The 19,766-nt window shown below is 44.2% G+C and overlaps 1 protein-coding gene across 1 annotated transcript in view; it reads right to left on the reverse strand.

The window, feature by feature from the left end:
* Styxl2 (serine/threonine/tyrosine interacting like 2) overlaps nt 1-18,947 on the reverse strand; it is a 33,608-nt gene extending 14,661 nt beyond the window's left edge. The window contains exons 1-3 of the mRNA XM_004651944.2: nt 18,902-18,947; nt 18,204-18,332; nt 540-634 (exon numbers count right to left, since the gene is read on the reverse strand). Coding sequence (XP_004652001.2) covers nt 540-634; nt 18,204-18,316 — 208 coding nt within the window. The 5' untranslated portion in view covers nt 18,317-18,332; nt 18,902-18,947. The remainder of the gene's footprint in view (nt 1-539; nt 635-18,203; nt 18,333-18,901) is intronic.
* Nucleotides 18,948-19,766: the final 819 nt, after the last annotated feature.

The raw sequence follows: 19,766 nt of genomic DNA on the forward strand, positions 1-19,766 counted from the left end.
AATGAAATATAATATGCTGTCTGATCCAAAATTTAGTGTAGAGAGTAACATCAATACATGCCCCTTTGCCCCTGTGCCAGCCCACCTCATCAACTTTTAAAGATGGTTTAAAGACTATCTTCAAGCACAGTGGATAAATATACCCATCCTTTAGTACAGAAGTCTCTGGATGTTTCTTGCTACTTCTTGGGCACTCAGGATTGTGACTCTACTATAAGCCCCACTGCTGTTAACCAAACAAACAAACTAACAAAAACAAACAAACAAACAGACCTCTTGAATGAGAGGCCCTAGGAAGACTTCAGCTGCTTCCATGACGTGGAATAGAGGATGGTTCACACTGATACATAATAATTTTCACCTCTCTTCCATCGAAGGTGATGAGGTAGGTTTGGCAGAACTGCGTGTGCTAGATCTGATCTTCTTAATGTGCTGAGCAGCATCATGGAAGGACATCTACACCTTCTAGTTAGCCCTGGAAGGGTCTGCAGAGGGTCCCTGGCCCCTCGCTGTTCCCACTCAGGTGTCAGTTACATTACCTTCATTGATGATCTGTTTGGCAGCAACAGCCGAGGAGAGGTGAATGGGCTCCATGAAGATGCTTTCGGTCTCTGCATCTGAGACCATCGAGTACCTAAGGTAGAGGATGTACGCATAAGGCAACTGGGCATGGCATGAATGGAAAGCATTCTTCGAGAGGAGAAACTTAGTTCTGAGGTTAGCTATGAGTGGAAAATCAGGAGAGATGAGAGGAAAGCCTTCCTAAGTTTAAGGAACCTGGGACTGCAGTGTTGGGTGTCCGGTAGCTTGGCTGCCCATCTGTTCCTACTTGTGTTGGCTCCCCTGGTATCTGGGTTGATGTGAAATGATGCAGTAGTCTAGGTATGGAAGATAGAACAGTGTATGTGGCTTTCCCTCCTACTCTGATGTGGCTTCACTCTTTCACATGTCCTGCTGTTCATTTTTCTCTTTTTTTCTATCCTTCTACCATTAGTACTGCAGTATGTCACTAACTGTGCTTCTATCAGGGTTTTGCTGGTTTGACGACTGGGCAGGCCACCACTGTTCCCTCCATTGCTTTACCTCCTACCAGTTCATAAGGGGATGGGATGATATGTAGAACTGTCACATTACAAAGTGAAAAGCCACAAATGTGCTCAGTCACAGGTCCTGATTTGGAGCACAAGAGATCCAAGATCAGACTGAGTCCTGGGATACAATAAAGTAACATGGTTAAGTGGCAAAGCTATTTCCCAAAAGAAATTAAATGATGATATGAAAAAGGGACCAGTGAGGTACATGGACAATCAGAGCAGAGCAAGGGTTAGGACCTCACTATAGTTCTCTAGTGAACTCTTTCCTAGTGAATGCTGTTTTTGAGGTGTTAGGGTGACCTTTGAATTTTTTTCCTATTTAATTTTCCTTTACGTACAGAGAGGTTTCAAAAGTAGGGAAATTTAGTGGATAGGATTTTTGAGCACCTACTATGAATTTAATTCTAAAAAATTCCCTGAAGAGTTAGGTATTGCTTTTCCTGCCTTACAGATGAAGAAATTATGGTTCAGAGAGGTTAAGAGAATTTCCCAAGGCAGTAAGTAAATTGTTATGCTAAGTTGCAAACATAGGACAGTCAAGTCTAGTTTTCTCTTTACAACAATACACTGATATTGTTTAGGTTGAAACAATGAGATGAATCCAGTGGTAGAAACAACCCCAGCTGAATTCTCAGACCCGATATAGATATACACATAGAAAAATACTTATAGAGAGCATGGATGATGGATGGATGGATGGATGGATGGATGGATGGATGGGCGGATGGGCGGATAGATGAACTGAGCTTAGTAAATTTGAGCTGAGCAGAGTCTAGTTGAACTGGACAAAGCTAGCTTGAGGCAAGATAAATTGGGATAAAATTCAATTGCATTGATTACCAGAAAAACTGTACTGTAGTATCTGTAACGCCAGAGTCCACCATTGGGAGAATGCTGTGCTAAGTGTGGGCGAGGTGAGGGAGACATGCTTTTGCCCAGAGAAAGGAGTGGCTTGTGGCTTTACCCAGACTGGGGCCAGATCTGCCCACACTGCCCAAGGAACAGCACGATGTGGCATTATCAACCATAGTTATATCAAGACCACGGGGACTTGAAGTTGGACTAAATATATTTTGCATCGTGGAGTAGCCATGAGCCTCTGGGGACCAGGAATGGCATATAATGATTTTAATGGGAAATGTCCTGTACAGGCTCATGAGTTTGAGTGCCTGGTCTCTAGCTGGTGATGCTGTTTGGGGAGGTTGTAGCACTTTTGGGACATGAGGTCTTCTAGACAGAAGTAGGTCACAAGGCATTAATCTTGAAGATGAAACCTGCCTCTGATTTGGATAAAGCTTTCTCTGTTTCCTGGTTGGCCCTAATGGAGCCACTACCACACACTCCCACTGCCAAGGGTGGGCCTATTCCCACTACCTTGCCTTCCCTGCCACAGTGGACCAAAACCTGAAACTGTGAGTCAAGACAGCCCTTTTGTTCCAGAAGTTGTTCTGCCAGATATTCCATCACAAGCAGTGAGAAAAGTCCCTAATACTGGACTAAGGTGATGTTTAGTGGGATGTATTATTTTTGGATATTAGAACTAGAGAGGTCTTTAGAAATATCATGATTTGGATGGCTTAGCAGTTAAGGTGTTTGCCTTCAAAGCCTAAGGACCCAGGTTCAATTTCCCAGTACCCACACAAGCTAGATGCACACGGTGGCCCATGAGTCTGGAGTTTATTTGCAATGGCTGGAAGCCCTGGCACACCTATTCACTTTCTCTATCTACCACTTTCTCTCTCTGAAATAAGTAAAAATGCAACATTTAAATATTTATTAATAAAAGGAATCTCATTACTTGGTAGAAGTGGGTATGGACTAGGTGGTCTTATGTACCCCTGTGTTTTCAGAACAAGGTAATCAGTGAGGGTGTGCTATTGAGTGGAAGGTACATAGACTGGTGGCTAGATTGATAAACGGATGGATGTCCAGGTGGATGGATGGATAGACTTTGTATTGGGGAAAATATCCATATACTACCTTGAGGATCAAACTCCATGTTTTCCAGAGTACTGAAATCTATGGCCTGTTTCTTTTCTCCAGACAGGTTCACCCTGACTTCTGGTACCCTGGTCTCCTTTTGGATGTCATTCTGCCCTGGAACCTGGTAGAAACGCATTTCTGCAGCCTGGATGCTCAGTCCTCTCTTCTATTATTCTATCCTATTGTTCTCTTGGCTGTGCAGAATCCTTTTGGTTTTATATGGCTCCATTTTTCTATTTTTACTTTTGTTGTCTGTGCTTTCAAGGTTTTATCCAAAAATATTATGGCCTATACTTGAAGTGCTTTTTATTTTTTATATATATTTTTATTTGTTTGTGAGGAGAGAGAGAGAGAGAGAGAGAAGGAGAGAGAAAGGGAGAGAGAGAGTATGGGTGTATCCTAGCCTTTTGCTGCTGCAAATGAATTCCAGATGCATGTGCCACTTTGTATATCTGGCTTTATGTGGATGCTGGGGAATTAACCCCTGGCCAGTAGGTTTTGCAAGCCTTTAACTACTGAACCGTCTCCTCAGCCCCTTGAAGTGTTTTCTTTTTTCCTGTTTTCTTCTAGTAGTTTCATAATTTCAGGTTTTATATTTAGGTCTTTGATTCATTTGGAGTTAATTTCTATATAGGTGAATGATACGGGTCAAATTTCATTCTTTAGCATAATTACATTCTGTCTTGCCAGCACCATTTCTTAAAGAGTCTGTCCTTTTCCCAGTAGACATAATTGTCTACCTTGTTAAGACTCAACTGGCTGTGGATTTGTGTGGGGTTATTTGCTGAAATTGTCTTCTGCTCTACTAGGATATGTTTTGGATATTGTGATAGTGTTGTGCTGTCCTGGTTACTGTAGCCCAGCAGGGTGTTTTCAGATCAGGTATTTTGATGCCTTCCATGTTATTCTCTTTACTCAAGATTACTTTAGAACTGCATATAAATTTTAGGATTGTGTGCTCTATTTCTGCAAACAATGCCATTGGTATTTTGATTTGTTTTTTAGACATGGGTAGAGCTATGTAGTCTTGGCCTATGTTCAGATAAACAAATGCACTCCACTATATCTAGTTTGGCTATTGGTATTTTGAAGCACTGAATCTCTAAAATGCCTTGAGCAATAAGGACATTTGACCAATATTAATTCTGCCAGTGCATGAACATATAAGATCTCTTCATTCCTTTTAAATATTTTATTTATTTATGTGTGTGAGAGAGAGAAGGGGTGGGGAGAGAGAGAATGGGTGTGTGAAGGCCTCTAGCCACTGCAAACAAACTCCAGAGGCATGTGCTACCTTGTGCATCTGGCTTTATGTAGGTACTGAGGAACTGAACCAGAGTCCTTAGACTTTGAAGGCAAGCACCTTGACTACTGAGCTATCTCTCCAGCCCTGTGCATTTGCTTATGTCCTTCGATTTCTTTCATTGATATAATTTTTGTTGTAGAGGTCATTAATTTCCTTAGTTAAATTTACTCCTAGGTAATTTTTGCTTTGTAGTTATTATGAACAGGATTTTTTCTTGATTTTTTTTAAACAACAAGTCCTTTTGGTGTATAACAATACCTCCGATTAATGTTTGTTGATTTTTGTGTCTTACAACTGAACCAAATTCATTTATCAGTTCAAATGTCTTTTGGTGGAGTCTTTGGGCTATTCTATACATAAAATCATATTATCTGCACTGAGATAATTTGTTTTCCCCTTTCCTCTTTGTATGCTTTTTATTTCATCGTCTTACCTAATTATTCTGGCTAAGAGTTCCAGTATTCTGTTTGTCCTACATAGATACTGTTATGTTGATGTATACACACACACACACACACACACACACACACACACACACACAATTGTTGTTTTGAGGTAGGGTCTTACTGTAGCCCAGGCTGACCTGGAGTTCACTATGTAGTCTCAGAGTGGCCTCAAACTCACAGCAGTCCTCCTACCTCTGCCTCCCAAGTGCTGGTATTAAAAGTGTATACCACACCCAGCCAGGCACATACCTTTTGTGCCAATTTATTCAGAGTTTTCATCATGAAAGGCTGTGGAATTTTATTTCATGCATTTATTGTATCTATTGAGATAATTATGATTTTTCTTCATTCTATTGATGCAAAGTATTACATTTACCAATCTGAATATTTCAAGCCATACTTGGATCCCTGGGATTAATCATTCTTTATAATGGTGAGTGAGGGTTTTTTTTTTTTTTTTGATGTATTATTTCGTAGGTCTATTTATAAGTTCACATATTCTTCTGCTAGATCTAGTCTGTTTCTGAGGCTTTCAACTATATTTTCTATTTGAGTCACTGAATTCTTTTCTGTTTGGTTCTTTTCTATGATCTCTATCTCTTTGCTGGCTTTCTCATTCTTATCATGAATTGTTTTCTTAATGTTGTTGAATTTTCTGTCTGTGTCCTATTGTATCTCATTGAATTTCCTTAAAAAGATCATCCTTCTGGGGCTGGATGGATGGCTTAGCAGTTAAGGTGCTATCCTGAAAAGCCAAAGAACGCAGGTTTAATTCCCCAGGACCCATGTAAGCCAGATGCACAAGGTGGTGCTTCTGAAATTCATTTGTAGTGGCTGAAGGCCCTGGAACACCTATTCTCTCTCTGTGTCTCTCTGTCTGACCATTTCTCACTCTCTCTCTCATAACTAAATAAATAAAATACTTTTTCAATTATTCTTCTAAATCCTTTTCCTGGCATTTTGTCAACTTCTTTTTCTGTGGAGTCTGCTGCTAAGGAGTTATTAGCTTTCTTTGGTATGTCTTGCCACTTGCTTGCTCGTGTTTCTTATGCCCCTATGTTGATATTTGTGCATCTGGCAAGTCATTTGACACTACCAATTTTATAGGGTGGCTTTCGTAGTAAAAGACTTTCTCCTGACGGTGTATCTCAGGGTGTTAGCCTGGTAGGCTACACTGGGTTTGATTCCATTTGGGTACCACAATGTTGTCTCCATGTGGATTCCTAAACTATAATTCACAGCTGTGGATGTGGCGGCAAGGTTGGAGCAGATACACCTCCATGCAATGTGCAGATACTCACAAGGATATGCCACCTGAGCCGTACCCCATCACCTGGCACACTACAGTGATCCTGCTTTTATGCAGCTCCCAGAGACTGATAGGTATGTACTGCACCACACAGTTGCAACTTGACTGGGAGTGAGGATGGGTTGCCTGTGTGATGCAGACATAGCTGTCAGTGTCTGGTGGTTGCATGGATGTAGGGTCACTGGGCTTGAGGTTCACAGGGGCTACAGAATACATCTGCAAGTAAAATTTTACATGTCCATGATGCCAGTGAGGGTTGCTGGGGGCCACTCATTTACATTTTCTCCATTATGGGAAGATTCTCCTTGATTTAATTGGTCCCCACTAGGTTGGTGAGTGACTTCCTTCAAGGTACTTTTTGTCCCTTTTTTAAACCAGACCATCTGGAGTCTGTGTTCCACAATTTCTCTGTTCTACCCACACTGCATCCCAGCACTCTTCCCTGAGTATTTTAGACAAATAACTGCTGTGTAGTCTTTGGTACACACAATCTATAGTTCCTCTAGTCAGCCATCTTTCTGGACTCTGAGCCCGTTATGAGGAAGCTTCCTTCCCTGGATCTTGGCATTCTCCTTGGAGGTCTGAGTTACTATATAACAAGTCTGAGGTCCAGAAGAGATGGTTCAGCCATTAAATGTACTTGCTTGCAAAGCTTGACAGCCTGGGTTCAATTCCCTAGTACCTATGTAAAGCCAGATGCACAAAGTGATGCTTGGACCTGGAGTTGGTTTGCAGTGGCAGCATGACCTGGTGGGCCCATGCTCACTCCTGCTCTCTGTCTCTCTATCTCTTTTTTCAAGGTAGGGTTTCACTCTAGTTCAGGCTGACCTGGAATTCACTATGTATTCTCAGGGTGGACTTGAATTCATGGCAGTCCTCCTAAAATTCATGGAGATCCTCCTACCTCTGCCTCCCGAGTGCTGGGATTAAAGGTATGTGCCACTATGCCTGACTTTCTCTTTCTTTCAAATAAGTACAATTATTTTCTTAAAGAGTCTGATGACCTCAAGGGCCATGGTTAATAGTATCTGCTGAGCTCTTCAGCCCTTCTGACCACTGCAGCTAATGCCATAAGAAACAGATAAACTACTCAGTCAAGTCCTATTTTTTTTTATTTATTTGCAAGAGGAAAGAGAGGGGGAGAGAGAGAGAGAGAGAGACAGAGACAGAGAGAGAGAGAGAGAGAGAGAGAGAGAGAGAGAGAGAGAGAGAGAGGGAGAGGGAGAATGAGCTTGCCAGGGCTTCTTGTCACTGCAAATGAACTCCTGACACATGTGCTACTTTGTGCATCTGGCTTTACATAGGTCTGGGAAATTGAATTCAGGTGGTCAGGCTTTACAAGCAAGTGCTTTAAATGCTGAGCAATCTCACCAGCCCTAAATTCTTGAATTTTGAAGTAATCTGTTAAGGACAAGTAGCTAATGGGAGTAGTGTTATCCCACAGACCTTAGGCAAGTTTGAGCAAACGCTAAGACATTCTTCTGTTTGATAACGATAGAGAGCCCTGACCCAGACATGTTGTGAATGGGAAGTAAAAAGACAATACCAATATGTGGGGAGAAGCCTGCCTCCTTACTAGACCTGTGGTCACGCTGAGCCCAGGGTTTACGGGCTTCTCGGTTTTCATAGGCATATTTCATAAAACTACAGTCAGCATCTCAAATTTTATATTAATGTGAGTCAACCAACAATAGTTATTAAGGGACTTTATTATTTATTTATAACAGTATTTATACTGCTATTAATAATTTTATTTGCTAAGGGTCAGTATAATGAGATTTGGAGTAAAACAAAACAAATCCATTCTGAGGATTTTCATGTAACTGTGGGTATTATAACAACTTCTTTTCTGAATAGCCCCTCATTTCCCCCTCAGGGTCAGCTTTCTGTTCTACTGTGGGTCTCCAGAAAAGTCTTCCCCACATCTGTGACCAGTGTTTCAACAACTGACAGACTGACAACCAGTCCCAGGAGGTACCATTCCGAGTATGCCAAAAGGCCCCACAAAAAAAAAAACAACAAATAAATAAACATAAAAATCCAGCCGAGCGTGGTGGTGCACACCTTTAATCCCAGTACTTAGGAGGCAAAAGTAGGAGGATCACCATGAGTTTGAGGCCACCCTGAGACTACATAGTGAATTCCAAGTCAGCCTGAGCTAGAGCGAGACACTACCTTGAAAAACCATAAACAAAACAAAAATCCCAGCGTGGTGGTGCACACCTTTAATCCCAGTACTCAGGAGACAGAGGTAGGAGGATCACTGAGTTCCGGGACAGCCCTGGGGGATCATCCATCTGAGGCGTCCTTATCCAAGACATATCCATTTACCCTAAAGTTCACCTCAAACTGTGAGGACTTAGTGTTTACTTGGCATTGTTTGGTTTCATGACAAGGTTGCACTCTGTAATTCACACTGGCCTGGAACATGCTGGTGTATTCCAGGTGGGTCTCAGACTCAGGATCCTCCTGGCCCCACCCGCTGAGTATTTGGGTTGTGGGTAGGGCACTATGACATTCGCTTAAGGATTTGGTTTAACGTGGCAAATGTGGGGACTGACCATCTCTTCTAAGTGTACCTAAATGCTGAGGCTCTGGGCTTGACAAAGGGGAAAATTTGAAATTAAAATCTAAAAACAGAAATAACTGAACAGCATCTTCTTTCTCGTGGGTGGGAGGGTTGGAGGACTGGATTTTGGCTAACGAGTCAGCAGATCTGAGCAGGCACAGAGGGAAGACCCCAGCACGTGGTGGAGAACTCGGCAGCTTTAGAATTGGGAATCGGGGAGGATGAAAATCAGATTTCCTCCCCAGCCCTTCGATGTGTCTGTCCTTGGCTGCTTGATAATGTCCAGGGTGGAGTGCACAATGATGATTACAAATATTTTTATGAATCACCTGCCAGGAGGGGAGATATAAACCTGATAGTCATAAAACTATTTTGCCACAGGTATGGTTTATTAAGTCTAATAGCAAGGTTTGTATGCAGAGATCTAAGAACACACTTTGTTTCTTTGCAAAAAGCAAAGAGAAAAGAGAGGGAGGAGTCCTACCCTGCCGTCCTGCTGGTATTTGCAAGGTCGGTGAGATGGCGGCCTTGAGGCTTTGATTTATGACCACATCTGTGCCTAAGCCAGTATTCCTGCCGTGGAGCGAGATGACACGCACACCCTGATTAGACCGCAGCAAGGCTGGCTGCTCAAGAAAGACAGGCAGGCAAAAGGAGGATCTAGGATCGATACATACCTCATCAAGGGGTCTGGGAGCACCGGCTGAAAAGGCTTGAGGGTGAATTGAAAGAGAACAATAAGAGGAGTTTGATGGACTTCCGAACCAAGACCAGGAGACTGGGCAGCTTTCTGTAAACCTGTATTTTTCAAAATTGCGGGCTGTGACCAATTTGTGCATCATAAAATCAATTCAATGGGTTGTCTCCCATATCTGGGAAAAGCAAAAGGAAGTAAAGAAGTAAGGAAGGAGAGAGGATGGGAGGAAGGAAAAAATTCTACTGTAGAGATAAGAGTAGATTAGGAAAACCTTAAAATTTACACATATGGGTGTATACACTTATATACATATATATTGTGTATTACACTATATAAAAGGTAGCCCTACTGTAGATTGCATTCAGCAGTATTTGAAAGATGACTACTTTAAGTTACTTGCCAGGCAGACCTGTCACAATAGAGGGAACTGAGCAGTTCTGGCCAGATCAGCCTGCAGCTAATCGCCCCCTGCCAAGGAATCCCTTGGAAATAAAATGGGGGTGGAGGCCCAGGAGGGGGCGTCCTTTTTGCTTTGGCTTTTTTTGAAAAAAAAAAAAAAAAGCCAGGTATCTGAGCCCTTTGTAGCTTCTGAACGTTCAGTCACTTCAGAGGAAGTGACCACACACAGGCAGAGTTCAGACACCAAACACACAGAGAAGTCAGAAACTAGCAATGATTTTTAGTGAGCTTCTTCTCAGGCTTAGTGAGAAATCAAGGGGGAAGTATCTTCATGGGAAAAGAAATGTAAAAGAAAGGATTTAGGCGGTTCAGTGGACACAGAAGTGACACTTCCAGCCCACCTCCTGTCCCACATCTCCAGCGCCACGCCCTCCCTCCGAGCAGGAAAGGAAGGGACACAGCCTGTGGGAGGAGTCCTAGGCCGACAGTAAAATGCCCCAGTTACAATGCTGTGAAAAATGTAAATCCAGGGCTGCAGAGATGGCTTAGCGGTTAAGCTCTTGCCTCTGAAGGCTAAGGACCCTGGTTCAAGGCTCATATTCCCCAGTACCTACGGTAGCCAGATACACAAGGGGGTGCACATGTCTGGAGTTTGTTTACAGAAGCTGGAAGCTCTGGCACACCCATTTTCTCTCTCTCTTTCTCTGCCTCCTTCTCTCTGTCGCTCTCAAATAAATAAATAAACAAACAAAAACAATTTTTAAAAATTCAAATCCAAATAAGCCAAAGCAGGAAACGGATCTTGATTTGGAAATTTTTTTTTTTCGAGGTAGGGTCTTACTCTAGTCCAGGCTGACCTGGAATTCACTATGTAGTCTCAGGGTGGCCTCGAACTCACAGTGATCCTCTGCCTCCCGAGTGCTGGGATTAAAGGTGTGTGCCACCACGGCCGGCTGATTTGGAAATATCTTTAGGAAAGAGAATGAAGCCTTTGCTTTTCCTTTGGAAAGGAAGAGAGCCTCGCGAGAGCTAAGGGAAAGAGACAGGTGGAGATGGGGATGCATCACAAACACCAGTTTCTTTGGCTGGCTGAGAGGTGGGGTGGAGATTATGGGTAAGGGCGAAACCCCCAAGTTGCTCTACTGGACGAGGGGTTGGTTGTACATATCAGGGTTAACACCTGGATTCCCCGAGGAATCTTTCCTGTAGACATGCCTAGGTTGGTCTCTAATGTGCTGGAGGCTAGCCTACCTCATTTGGAAATGGAAGTCTTTCCCCTCTATTCACTATCTACAGGTCCCCCAGATGAGATTTACCAATGAAGCTTTAAAGACTACCTTGCAGGGCTGCAAACACACATCACATCTAAACTAAATTTACTAGGCTGCTAGTGGCTACTTAGAGAGCTGGGTGGAGATGAGCAAGGCACTGCCCTTATTCCACAGGACAGGACACAGCTGGTTTGCAAGGGGCTGGAGCTAAGGATGTAGTGGGGTGGATGGGGATCTCTCTAAAAGATATATCACCCTGAGCCTGTAAATGTAATTTTTTTTAAAGGATCGTGGCTGATGTAATTAAGTTAAATGTTCTGAAATGAGATCACCACCAGTTTAGGATGAGCTCTAAAGCCAATGACAAATGTCCTTATGAAAGGAGACAATGAAGAAGGAGGGCACAGGCAAGTGATATGTGGTGCTCACAGACAGCAGAAGCTAAGAAGGAAGGGCCAGAGTTGCCCTAGGGCCTCTGGAGCAATGATGGCTCTGCAATAACCTTCACTTCAGACTTCTGGCCTCCTCAACTGTGAGACAAAAAATATTATGACTTTTTAAATTTAGAGGACAACCTAGGATGTCAGCAGCCTGAGGAGGTACTGTCTTTTTTTTTTTTTTTGAGATAGGGTCTCTCACTGGCCTGAAATCCACTAAACTGACTGGTCATTGAACCCCAGAGATCCTTCTGTCTCTGCCTCCTCAGTACTATGATTACAGTATGGGCTATTATGCCTGCCTTTTTTTTTTTAAGATGTGGGTTCTGAGGATATAAATATCTGTCCCCGGTATATCTGTAGGCAGGTATGTGTTTAACATTGTAAGAAAATGATGGATTGTGGAATGATTGCAGTTTGTATTCCCCCAGCAATATAGAATTGTCCCAGGTGCTTTACAGTCTCATTAACATTTGAGATGGTCAGTCTTTTTAAATTTAGATATTCTAATAGAGCTGTAATGATAACATTTGGTGATTTTAATAGAACTTTCTAATGACCAAGGAATGTTGAACATCTTTTTATTTTTGTGCTTGTGTAGTATGCGGGGCATGGTATGTGTGTGGTGTGTGCACACGCGCATGCAGATGTGTGTCCCACAGAGCGCAGAGGAGAGCACCGCGTGTTCTCTGCCATCGCTCCTCTGTGTATCTCCTTGAGATGCAGTCTCTCCTGAACCTGGAGCTTCAGCAATTCCTGGGTCTCCATTCCCTACAGGACTGGGGTTGCAGACATACCTGGTCATGCCCAGCTGTTTATGTGGGTGCTGGGAAACAAACTCAGGCAGTCTCAGGCCTGCATGCTTGCACAGCAAGGTTCTCTTACCCGCTGAGCCATTGTCTTGCCATGTGCTTGCTGATCATATATGGGCATGTAGCTCCTCTGGTGAAGCATAGGTTCTAGTGGCTTTATCCGTTTTTTAAATTGAGTCGTTTGCTTCCTCATTATTGAGTTTTTGAGAATTAAAAATTATATAGTGTAGATACCAGTCCCTGGTAGATATGTAATTTGCAAATGTTTTCTCCTTGGCTGGGAGTTGTCTTTACATTTTTAAAGAGACTACACATGCATGCATCTGGGTTGGGTTAGCCTGCTTCTGTCTAGTGCAGTGGGGTTGGTTATGTGATAGCTCAAAAGTGTGTGCGTATGTACATCAGCAGAGAAGTACCAGGAGTTATAGACCCCACATCAGACTTGAGGATGACATGTCTGGAAGAAACAGTCCATGAAGTCTCATCACATGTTTGTCTTTCTTAAAGAGTTCCAAACAAGAATAGCTGATTATGGATCTGCTCCTAGAAACCAAGTATGTAAGGAGAATATACAAACCAAGAAGGGCTTCAAAACCAGTAGGACTCAGCAGCAAACACTGAGAGCCCAGAGTCTATTTGCCCTGGCTATGGAAACCCTCCTTAAGAGTGTTCAGCCCTTTCCACATGCGAGTCTTTCAGGCTCATCCTAGCATTGTCTAGAAAGAGAGACTGGCTGCCAGAAAGGGTAAGGGGTAAAGCTTCTTTATGGACAAGTCCTTTTATCTCGTGGCTGACTATGTAAAACTGAAATCAGCAGGACTGGTCTGTTCTGCCTCCTCCTGCCCTTTCCAGTGACCTGCCCCACTTTGTGTGTGCTCACTCTTTGCCTTCTCCAACCCACAGTCTTGAGAAGTTCAGTCACACCAAAGTGAAAGTCAGTTAATAAAATGCACATTCCCCAGGGCAGTATTTACATACATAGTAGACTTTACCTAGCCTAGTGTTAATCAGACAGCTTATCATGTTGTTGGAGTATCCTATAACCCTGTATCCTTCATGGAGGTTAGCTGCTGAATGTTCTGGCACGTATCTTCTGGTGCACAAATATTCTCACTCGGTTCATGTACTGGGGTGAACCTGCTGGATCAGAGGAGAGCCCCATGTTGAGCTTTAGTAGGCACAGTAAGAACGTTTCAAAGAGTCCTTCCAGCTGACACTGAGCAGCAGTGAGGGGAGTTCGGAAGGTACCTCTTCTGTAGTATGGCTATTGACAGCCTGTCATTTAAGTATTCTGGTGAGCATGGTAGACAATTACGTTGTGGTTTAAACTTGGCTCATTATTTTTGTTTTTATTGAATTTACCTTAATTGTTCTTTTCTTTTTGGTTTTTCGAGGTAGGGTCTTGCTCTAGCCCAGGCTGACCTAGAATTCACTATGTAGTCTCAGGGTGGCCTCAGACTCATGGTGATCCCCCACCTCTGCCTCCTGAGTGCTGGGATTAAAGGCATGTGTCACCATGCCTGGCTACCTTCATTTTTCTATGGTCAGAGAAATTTGTTGATAAACGTATAGTCTACTAACATGGACTCCTTTGATGAATATTCCATGTGCCCATGGGAAGAATTTCTATCCTGCAGTTATTAGGCACATGCCCTACAAATGCCAATCAGGTTAATTTTGTTTATTGTTTATTTTAAGTTTCTTATGATCCTTTGAAATCTTTCATGGCAATTAAAAAAAAATTATTTCTGAGGAAGTGTGGGACAGAATGAGAATGAATATGAGCACTCCAGGGCCTCTTGCTACTGCAAATGAACTCCAGACACATGAGACACTTTCTGCATCTGGCTTTCCATGGGTACTGGGGAAGTGAACCTGGGCCAGTTGGCTCTGAAAGCAAGTACTTTTAAGTGCTGAGCCATCTCTCCAGCTCTCATCTTTGTTTCTAATAATGCTTATCTTAAAACTCACTTTGTTTGGTATCAATAGAGCTCCACTGGCTTGTTTTCTGTTTGGGTTTACATTGTGGCAGCCTGTATTTTCCAGACATGACCACAGTATTTCTCACTCCACTTTCTCTCTTTACAATGCAACTTTGATGCTCCTCTGATAGAATGTTGAGGTCAAGCTAGCTTACAGATCCAGAGGAAGTTCCACCAAGAATGGCAGAAGAAGCTGGCTTCCATTCATTAATCCTCACAGAGAGCAAAACTGCCAGCAGCCAGCAAAAACCAAAAAGCAGCAAGCATAAAACCAGTAGCAAACAGGACCCCAGAACTCAAACTGCTCTCTTACTCCTTTGGGCTGGAATCAGATCCACCCCCAAACATACCTTTGGGCTGGATCCCAGGATCTGCCCCCAGTGACAGGGGAGGCTCTGGCCAGGTGACTGGAGTGGAGACCCAAGTGACAAGCTAAATAAAACACCCAAGTCTATGGGGAACACACATTCACATTCAAACTGCCACAGCAACCATGCTTTGAGAAAGCCCAAACTGGCTCTCATGGAGAAATTACACAGAAAGACAATCTTGGGAATTCTGGAAAACAGCCTAGGTGAGTCACAGCACAAACTGGCAATCATATGAATGTGCCCTTGTGGCCTTATCCCTCAGCTGTTGAGTTGCCCTCAGCCTTAAAGCTATCCCAAGTCTTCAAATCCTTCCAGCTAGAGCAAAGCCAGCCTAATTGTACTGGGCCTTGTCAACATAAATTGTTGACACCGAATTTTGATGTTATGAGTGATAGAAACTGGAATGGTATAATGTAAATATTCTATCCTTTAACCTTTGTAATATGCTTATTTTAAGGTATTTTAAAATTCTTTTAAAAAATATTTTATTTTATTTTATTTATTAGAGAGAAAGAGGCAGATAGATAGGGAGGGAGAGAGAGAGAGAGAGAATGGGCACGCCAGGGTTTTCAGCCACTGCAAATGAACATCCAGACACATGCACCCCCTTGTACATCTGGCTTACATGGGCCCTGGGGAATCAAACCTGGGTCTTTTGGCTTTGCAGGCAAGTGTCTTAACCGCTAAGCCATCTCTCCAGCCCATAGGTATGTTTATTATAAATAGCACATAGACCTAAAATTGAATCTGACTTTTTTGTATTTTAGTTGGAATATTTAACATATTCCACTTAATGTAATAACTTACATGTTTAGGTTTAAGTTTACTATGGTGGTTTGATTCAGGTGTCCTACATAAACTTAGGTATCCTGAGTACAAGGTTCCTAGCTGATGGAGATTTGGGAATTAACGCCTCTTGGAGGCAGTGCATTGTTGCTGGCGGGCTTATGAGTATTATAGCCAGTTTCCCCATTCCAGTGTTTGACACACTCTCCTATTGCTATTGTCCATCTTATGTTGGCCAGGGGTTGATGTCCACCCTCTGCTCATGCCATAATTTTCCCTGACATCATGAAGCTTCCCCCCTCGAGCCTGTAAGCCAAAATCTCTTTTTTTTCCCCCACATGTTGTTCTTGGTTGGGTGATTTCTACCAGCAATGCTAACCTGATTGCAACATTTACCATTGTACTTTTCTCTTGATATTTTCTGCTCTTTTGGTATAATTTTCCCTTATTATTTCCTTCTTTTATGTTGATGATATTTTACTATTGCATTCTTCCCTTTTTAGTTATACACCATCATACCTTCTAATGCAGATCTTGATAACAATATACTAGAAATTATGACCTGGATTTGCAGTTTCAGATACGTTTCAACATAACTCATTGAGCCAAGGCACGAAAGACATAAATCATGGGTGAAAACTGTGTCTAGGAAAGACCGTCAGGTGTAGTTACTAACACAAAGAGGTTGTCTAGTTTACAGAACTAAACCAGAAATTAATTACATTTTAGGAACATATTTCCAAAGAAATTATGAGCTTTAAAGAGCTTTTTATTGGTCTAAGCCTTAAAAGCTTGAGCCCCCAATTCCTGTGTCCAGACCAAGACACAGTCTACAAAAGCAGTCTGCCTTCAAGAGAGTTTTGCTTTCCCACCCACTTCATATGTGGCAATGAAAGGTAATGGACAAGCCCCTCGAGGGTAAAGCTAGTGGCCAAAGAGAATGGTAGATAAGAGAGTTCCTCATAGGAGCCCTTTTCTCGTTAAAGGGAATGGCAGGTAAGAGTTCCTCATAGACGCCCTTGCCCTTTTCTCCTTAAGCAACATTTCTCACATCTGTGTCAGCCATGCTCAACAATGGCAGGACTGACATAATCTCCCATTCCTCCCTTTATAGCTTTGTGTCATTTATCCCGGTAGGACCATGAGGCGTTACATTCAGCACTGAGGGACAGGATTCACCCCCTGGAGAATCTGGCTTGGAACTATAATGCTTCAGTTGCTCAGTAGGATTTAAGGCTATCCACCTTCGGTGGCAGGAAGAAGCGTTCTGAGTGGGGAGACAAAGGTTTGTGGGTAGACTTCCTGTGCATCAAACTCATTTCCTTCCCCCCCCCCCCCCCGACCTTCTTGGACCTTATTTCCCATCCTCCCTTGCAAGGAAGCACAGTCTTGCTGAGTTCTAGCCAATGAGCTATGAGCAGAAGAGAAGTGGACACTTTTAGGAAAAATGTCTTGGCAGAGTCTCCTGCTGTCTGTCCTTTTGTCTGGATGTTGCTGAGCACAGTGACTTCAGAAGCCATTCATGGTGACTCACAAAACGTGGAGCCTCACCTGGATCCCTGCTTAGATGCTTGTCTTAGGACTTATCTGAGCGAGAAAAACACATCCACCCCCACTAGATGTAACAGCTAGCATCACTGTAAGTAGCACCCGAGGCTGTCACACCCCAACACCATACAAAGCTACCTGTTCCTTAGTCAGAAGAATATGAATGGAGATTGAGTGTATCTTAACTCTCCCCATCCTGACAGTTTTCTTAGTGGAAACATCATGCTGAGTTTTATTTTAGTATGTATTCCTTTGTTGTTTTCAAGACAGGGTCTCACTCACTGAACCTAGAGTCCCTAGCATAGCAAATGAGGCGGTGCTGGGGGGATGAGGACAGGGTTGTCAGGAATGCTTTCCTTCCCGGGCCTTTCCTTGTCTTCTTTCTGCTGAGGAGCTGCTGGCTCCAGAACACCAGCGCTTCCTCACATCACAGAGCTACGGCTAGAAGTCAGGGCCCAGCTCACATTTCTAGCACAACAGGCACTGAACCTGTTGCTCCACAGGTAACGAAGCGCGACATTTCCTTAGTCTCATGGGTTCTCTTAACAATTCATGCCAATATGTTGTACTCTATCATCCTGTATCGTCAGTGCTGTCAGTGAAAAGGAAAGTTTTAAATTACTTGTCACAAAATGAAGAGGACTCTCCCAGGAAGATGCTGACCAGCCACCTGGCACCCTGCCACTCGCCCCAGCGCACGCTTATCTCCCATTGAAAACAACCACTTGATCATGGGTTTATAATTAGTACCAAGGCCTGGCCTCTTTCTTTCCTCATCTCCTCCCTGACAGTCTCTGGCCTCTCACCCCTACAGGCCTGTCCCAGTCAGGGAATCAAGTCCACCCTGGAAGTAGACCTGCCGTGTGCCTCGTCGGCCTTCCAGGTTGGGCCAGCAGCGTCTCTAGGAAGCCTCCTTCAGCCCTTCTAAGGAGTCTGCTGTGTCCTCTCCGAGTCCACTCCACCCGGGAGGTAACACTGTGTAGTGCTTTCCAGGCCTCATTGCAATCAGTCTACTTGCCTCCTCCGGGAAGTGTGGTGCATAGTGGCGCTCAGTGGTCTTTGCTGAGTGAGTGTGCTTAGGAGGTGGCTGTGTGCTCTGTGGGGACCACTCCGGCCCACATCCCAGCCCCCGCCTCTGGCCACTGCAGCAGTGCGCAGCGCAGGGCAGGGCAGCGAGCGCAGGGGGCACTTACTGGCCGGGGGAGGGGCTCCGGAGGTATCGGGCCTGCGCTGCCCTCACGTCGGCGGCGGCGTCCTCCTCACTTGGAACCACCTGCTCCTCTTCTGGGTCTCCTCCAGTCGCCATGACAGCCTGTCCGCCCCTGTCAGTTTGGCAGGAAGAAGGTGGTCAGGGACTGAGGTTCCAGAGGTCTTGTAGCAGGGAGGGGTTTGTCACCAATGTCACCTTGTTGAAACTAGGGAGCAGGGAGGCCGCGCATGCTACCATCCCAGTGGGTGAAGGACCCATAGTTGAAAGCCCCAGGAAGACCTGGCCCAGCCATTGGTAATGGGACACCATGAAGTGACACAAGGTTTAAGAAGTGACAACTTGGCTTCTTTCAGAGATGCCAGCAAAGAAGCAGTGAGGGGAACCAGAACCGGTGGGAAAGGGTTGGCACGTGCACCCCTACCCTACCCCACCATACACTATTGTTCCCCCCTTTGGTCTCTCCTGGGGGATATGCAGCCGGCCATGTTCAGTGGTTCTTACCAAGGCCATGGCAATCAGCTTTTGGCCCAAATGCCACCCCATAGCCTATTAAGGTACATGCAGGTTCAGGCAGCTGGTCTTAGACATCATGGCAGGACCCTGGCATCCAGGACAGAACCAAAACCCCCTCTGCTTTAGGTCTCACCTCAGCAGCACACACTGAGGGAGAAGCACACTCACCTCGGGCCTATAGATCCACACCAAGGGCTGAGGACTCCAAGGACCAGAAGCTCCAACTAGGGAGAGGAGACCAAGCACTCTGTTCCCTTTGGGTCTTCTGGAGGGGCAGGGCAGCTGTTAACCAGAAACCTTAGCCACTCTCTAAATTTAGCCTCTGGCCCCATAGGCTGGCAGGTTTCTGGGAGGAAGGAATGCAGGGTCTGGACCCAGCCCGGAAAGCAGGCCTCACTTAACTCTTTCCCTCCTGGCTGATTCTCAAGACTGACATTTAACAGTGCACTTGGAATAGGTTCACACTTGATGGATGGGAATACCTAAAGAAACAGTGTCCTCCGAGTGATTCCCCGTATCCTCCTGCCTAAACCTGCTTGTTCAAGGTACTTCCAGAACATGGTCTAATCCAACACACCTAGAAGAAGAAACAAACTTGCCTCAATTGCACTACATCTTGGAGAGGCCTCGGAAAGAAAAATATCAGCTACACAGAGCAGGCAAGTCCCTAGATAGATAGATAGATAGACAGACAGACAGACAGATAGATAATGAGGAAAGAGCTATGTTATGACTAGAGAGAAGTGATTGCTTATGACCAGCATGACATTTTAACATCAATATCTGAGGACCATAAGGTGGGTAAGCTGTTTCCTCTTCTCATCCCACACCCCTGGTGATGGTCCTTGGCAACCCTGGGTAACCTAAAAATTCCGTGAACTTCATAAACTTCAAGCACTTTCATGACCCACCTGTCTCACAACACCCTGCCACCATCACTATGATCAAAGCAAAGCCCAGGAACCTAACAGCTTACCCCTCTCATCCCACACGTCCACCCTTCCATCCATTTGTCTCCAGATTTTTGAATATT

The sequence above is a fragment of the Jaculus jaculus genome, chromosome 1, assembly GCF_020740685.1.
Source record: "Jaculus jaculus isolate mJacJac1 chromosome 1, mJacJac1.mat.Y.cur, whole genome shotgun sequence".
NCBI classification, from domain to species: Eukaryota; Metazoa; Chordata; class Mammalia; order Rodentia; family Dipodidae; genus Jaculus; species Jaculus jaculus.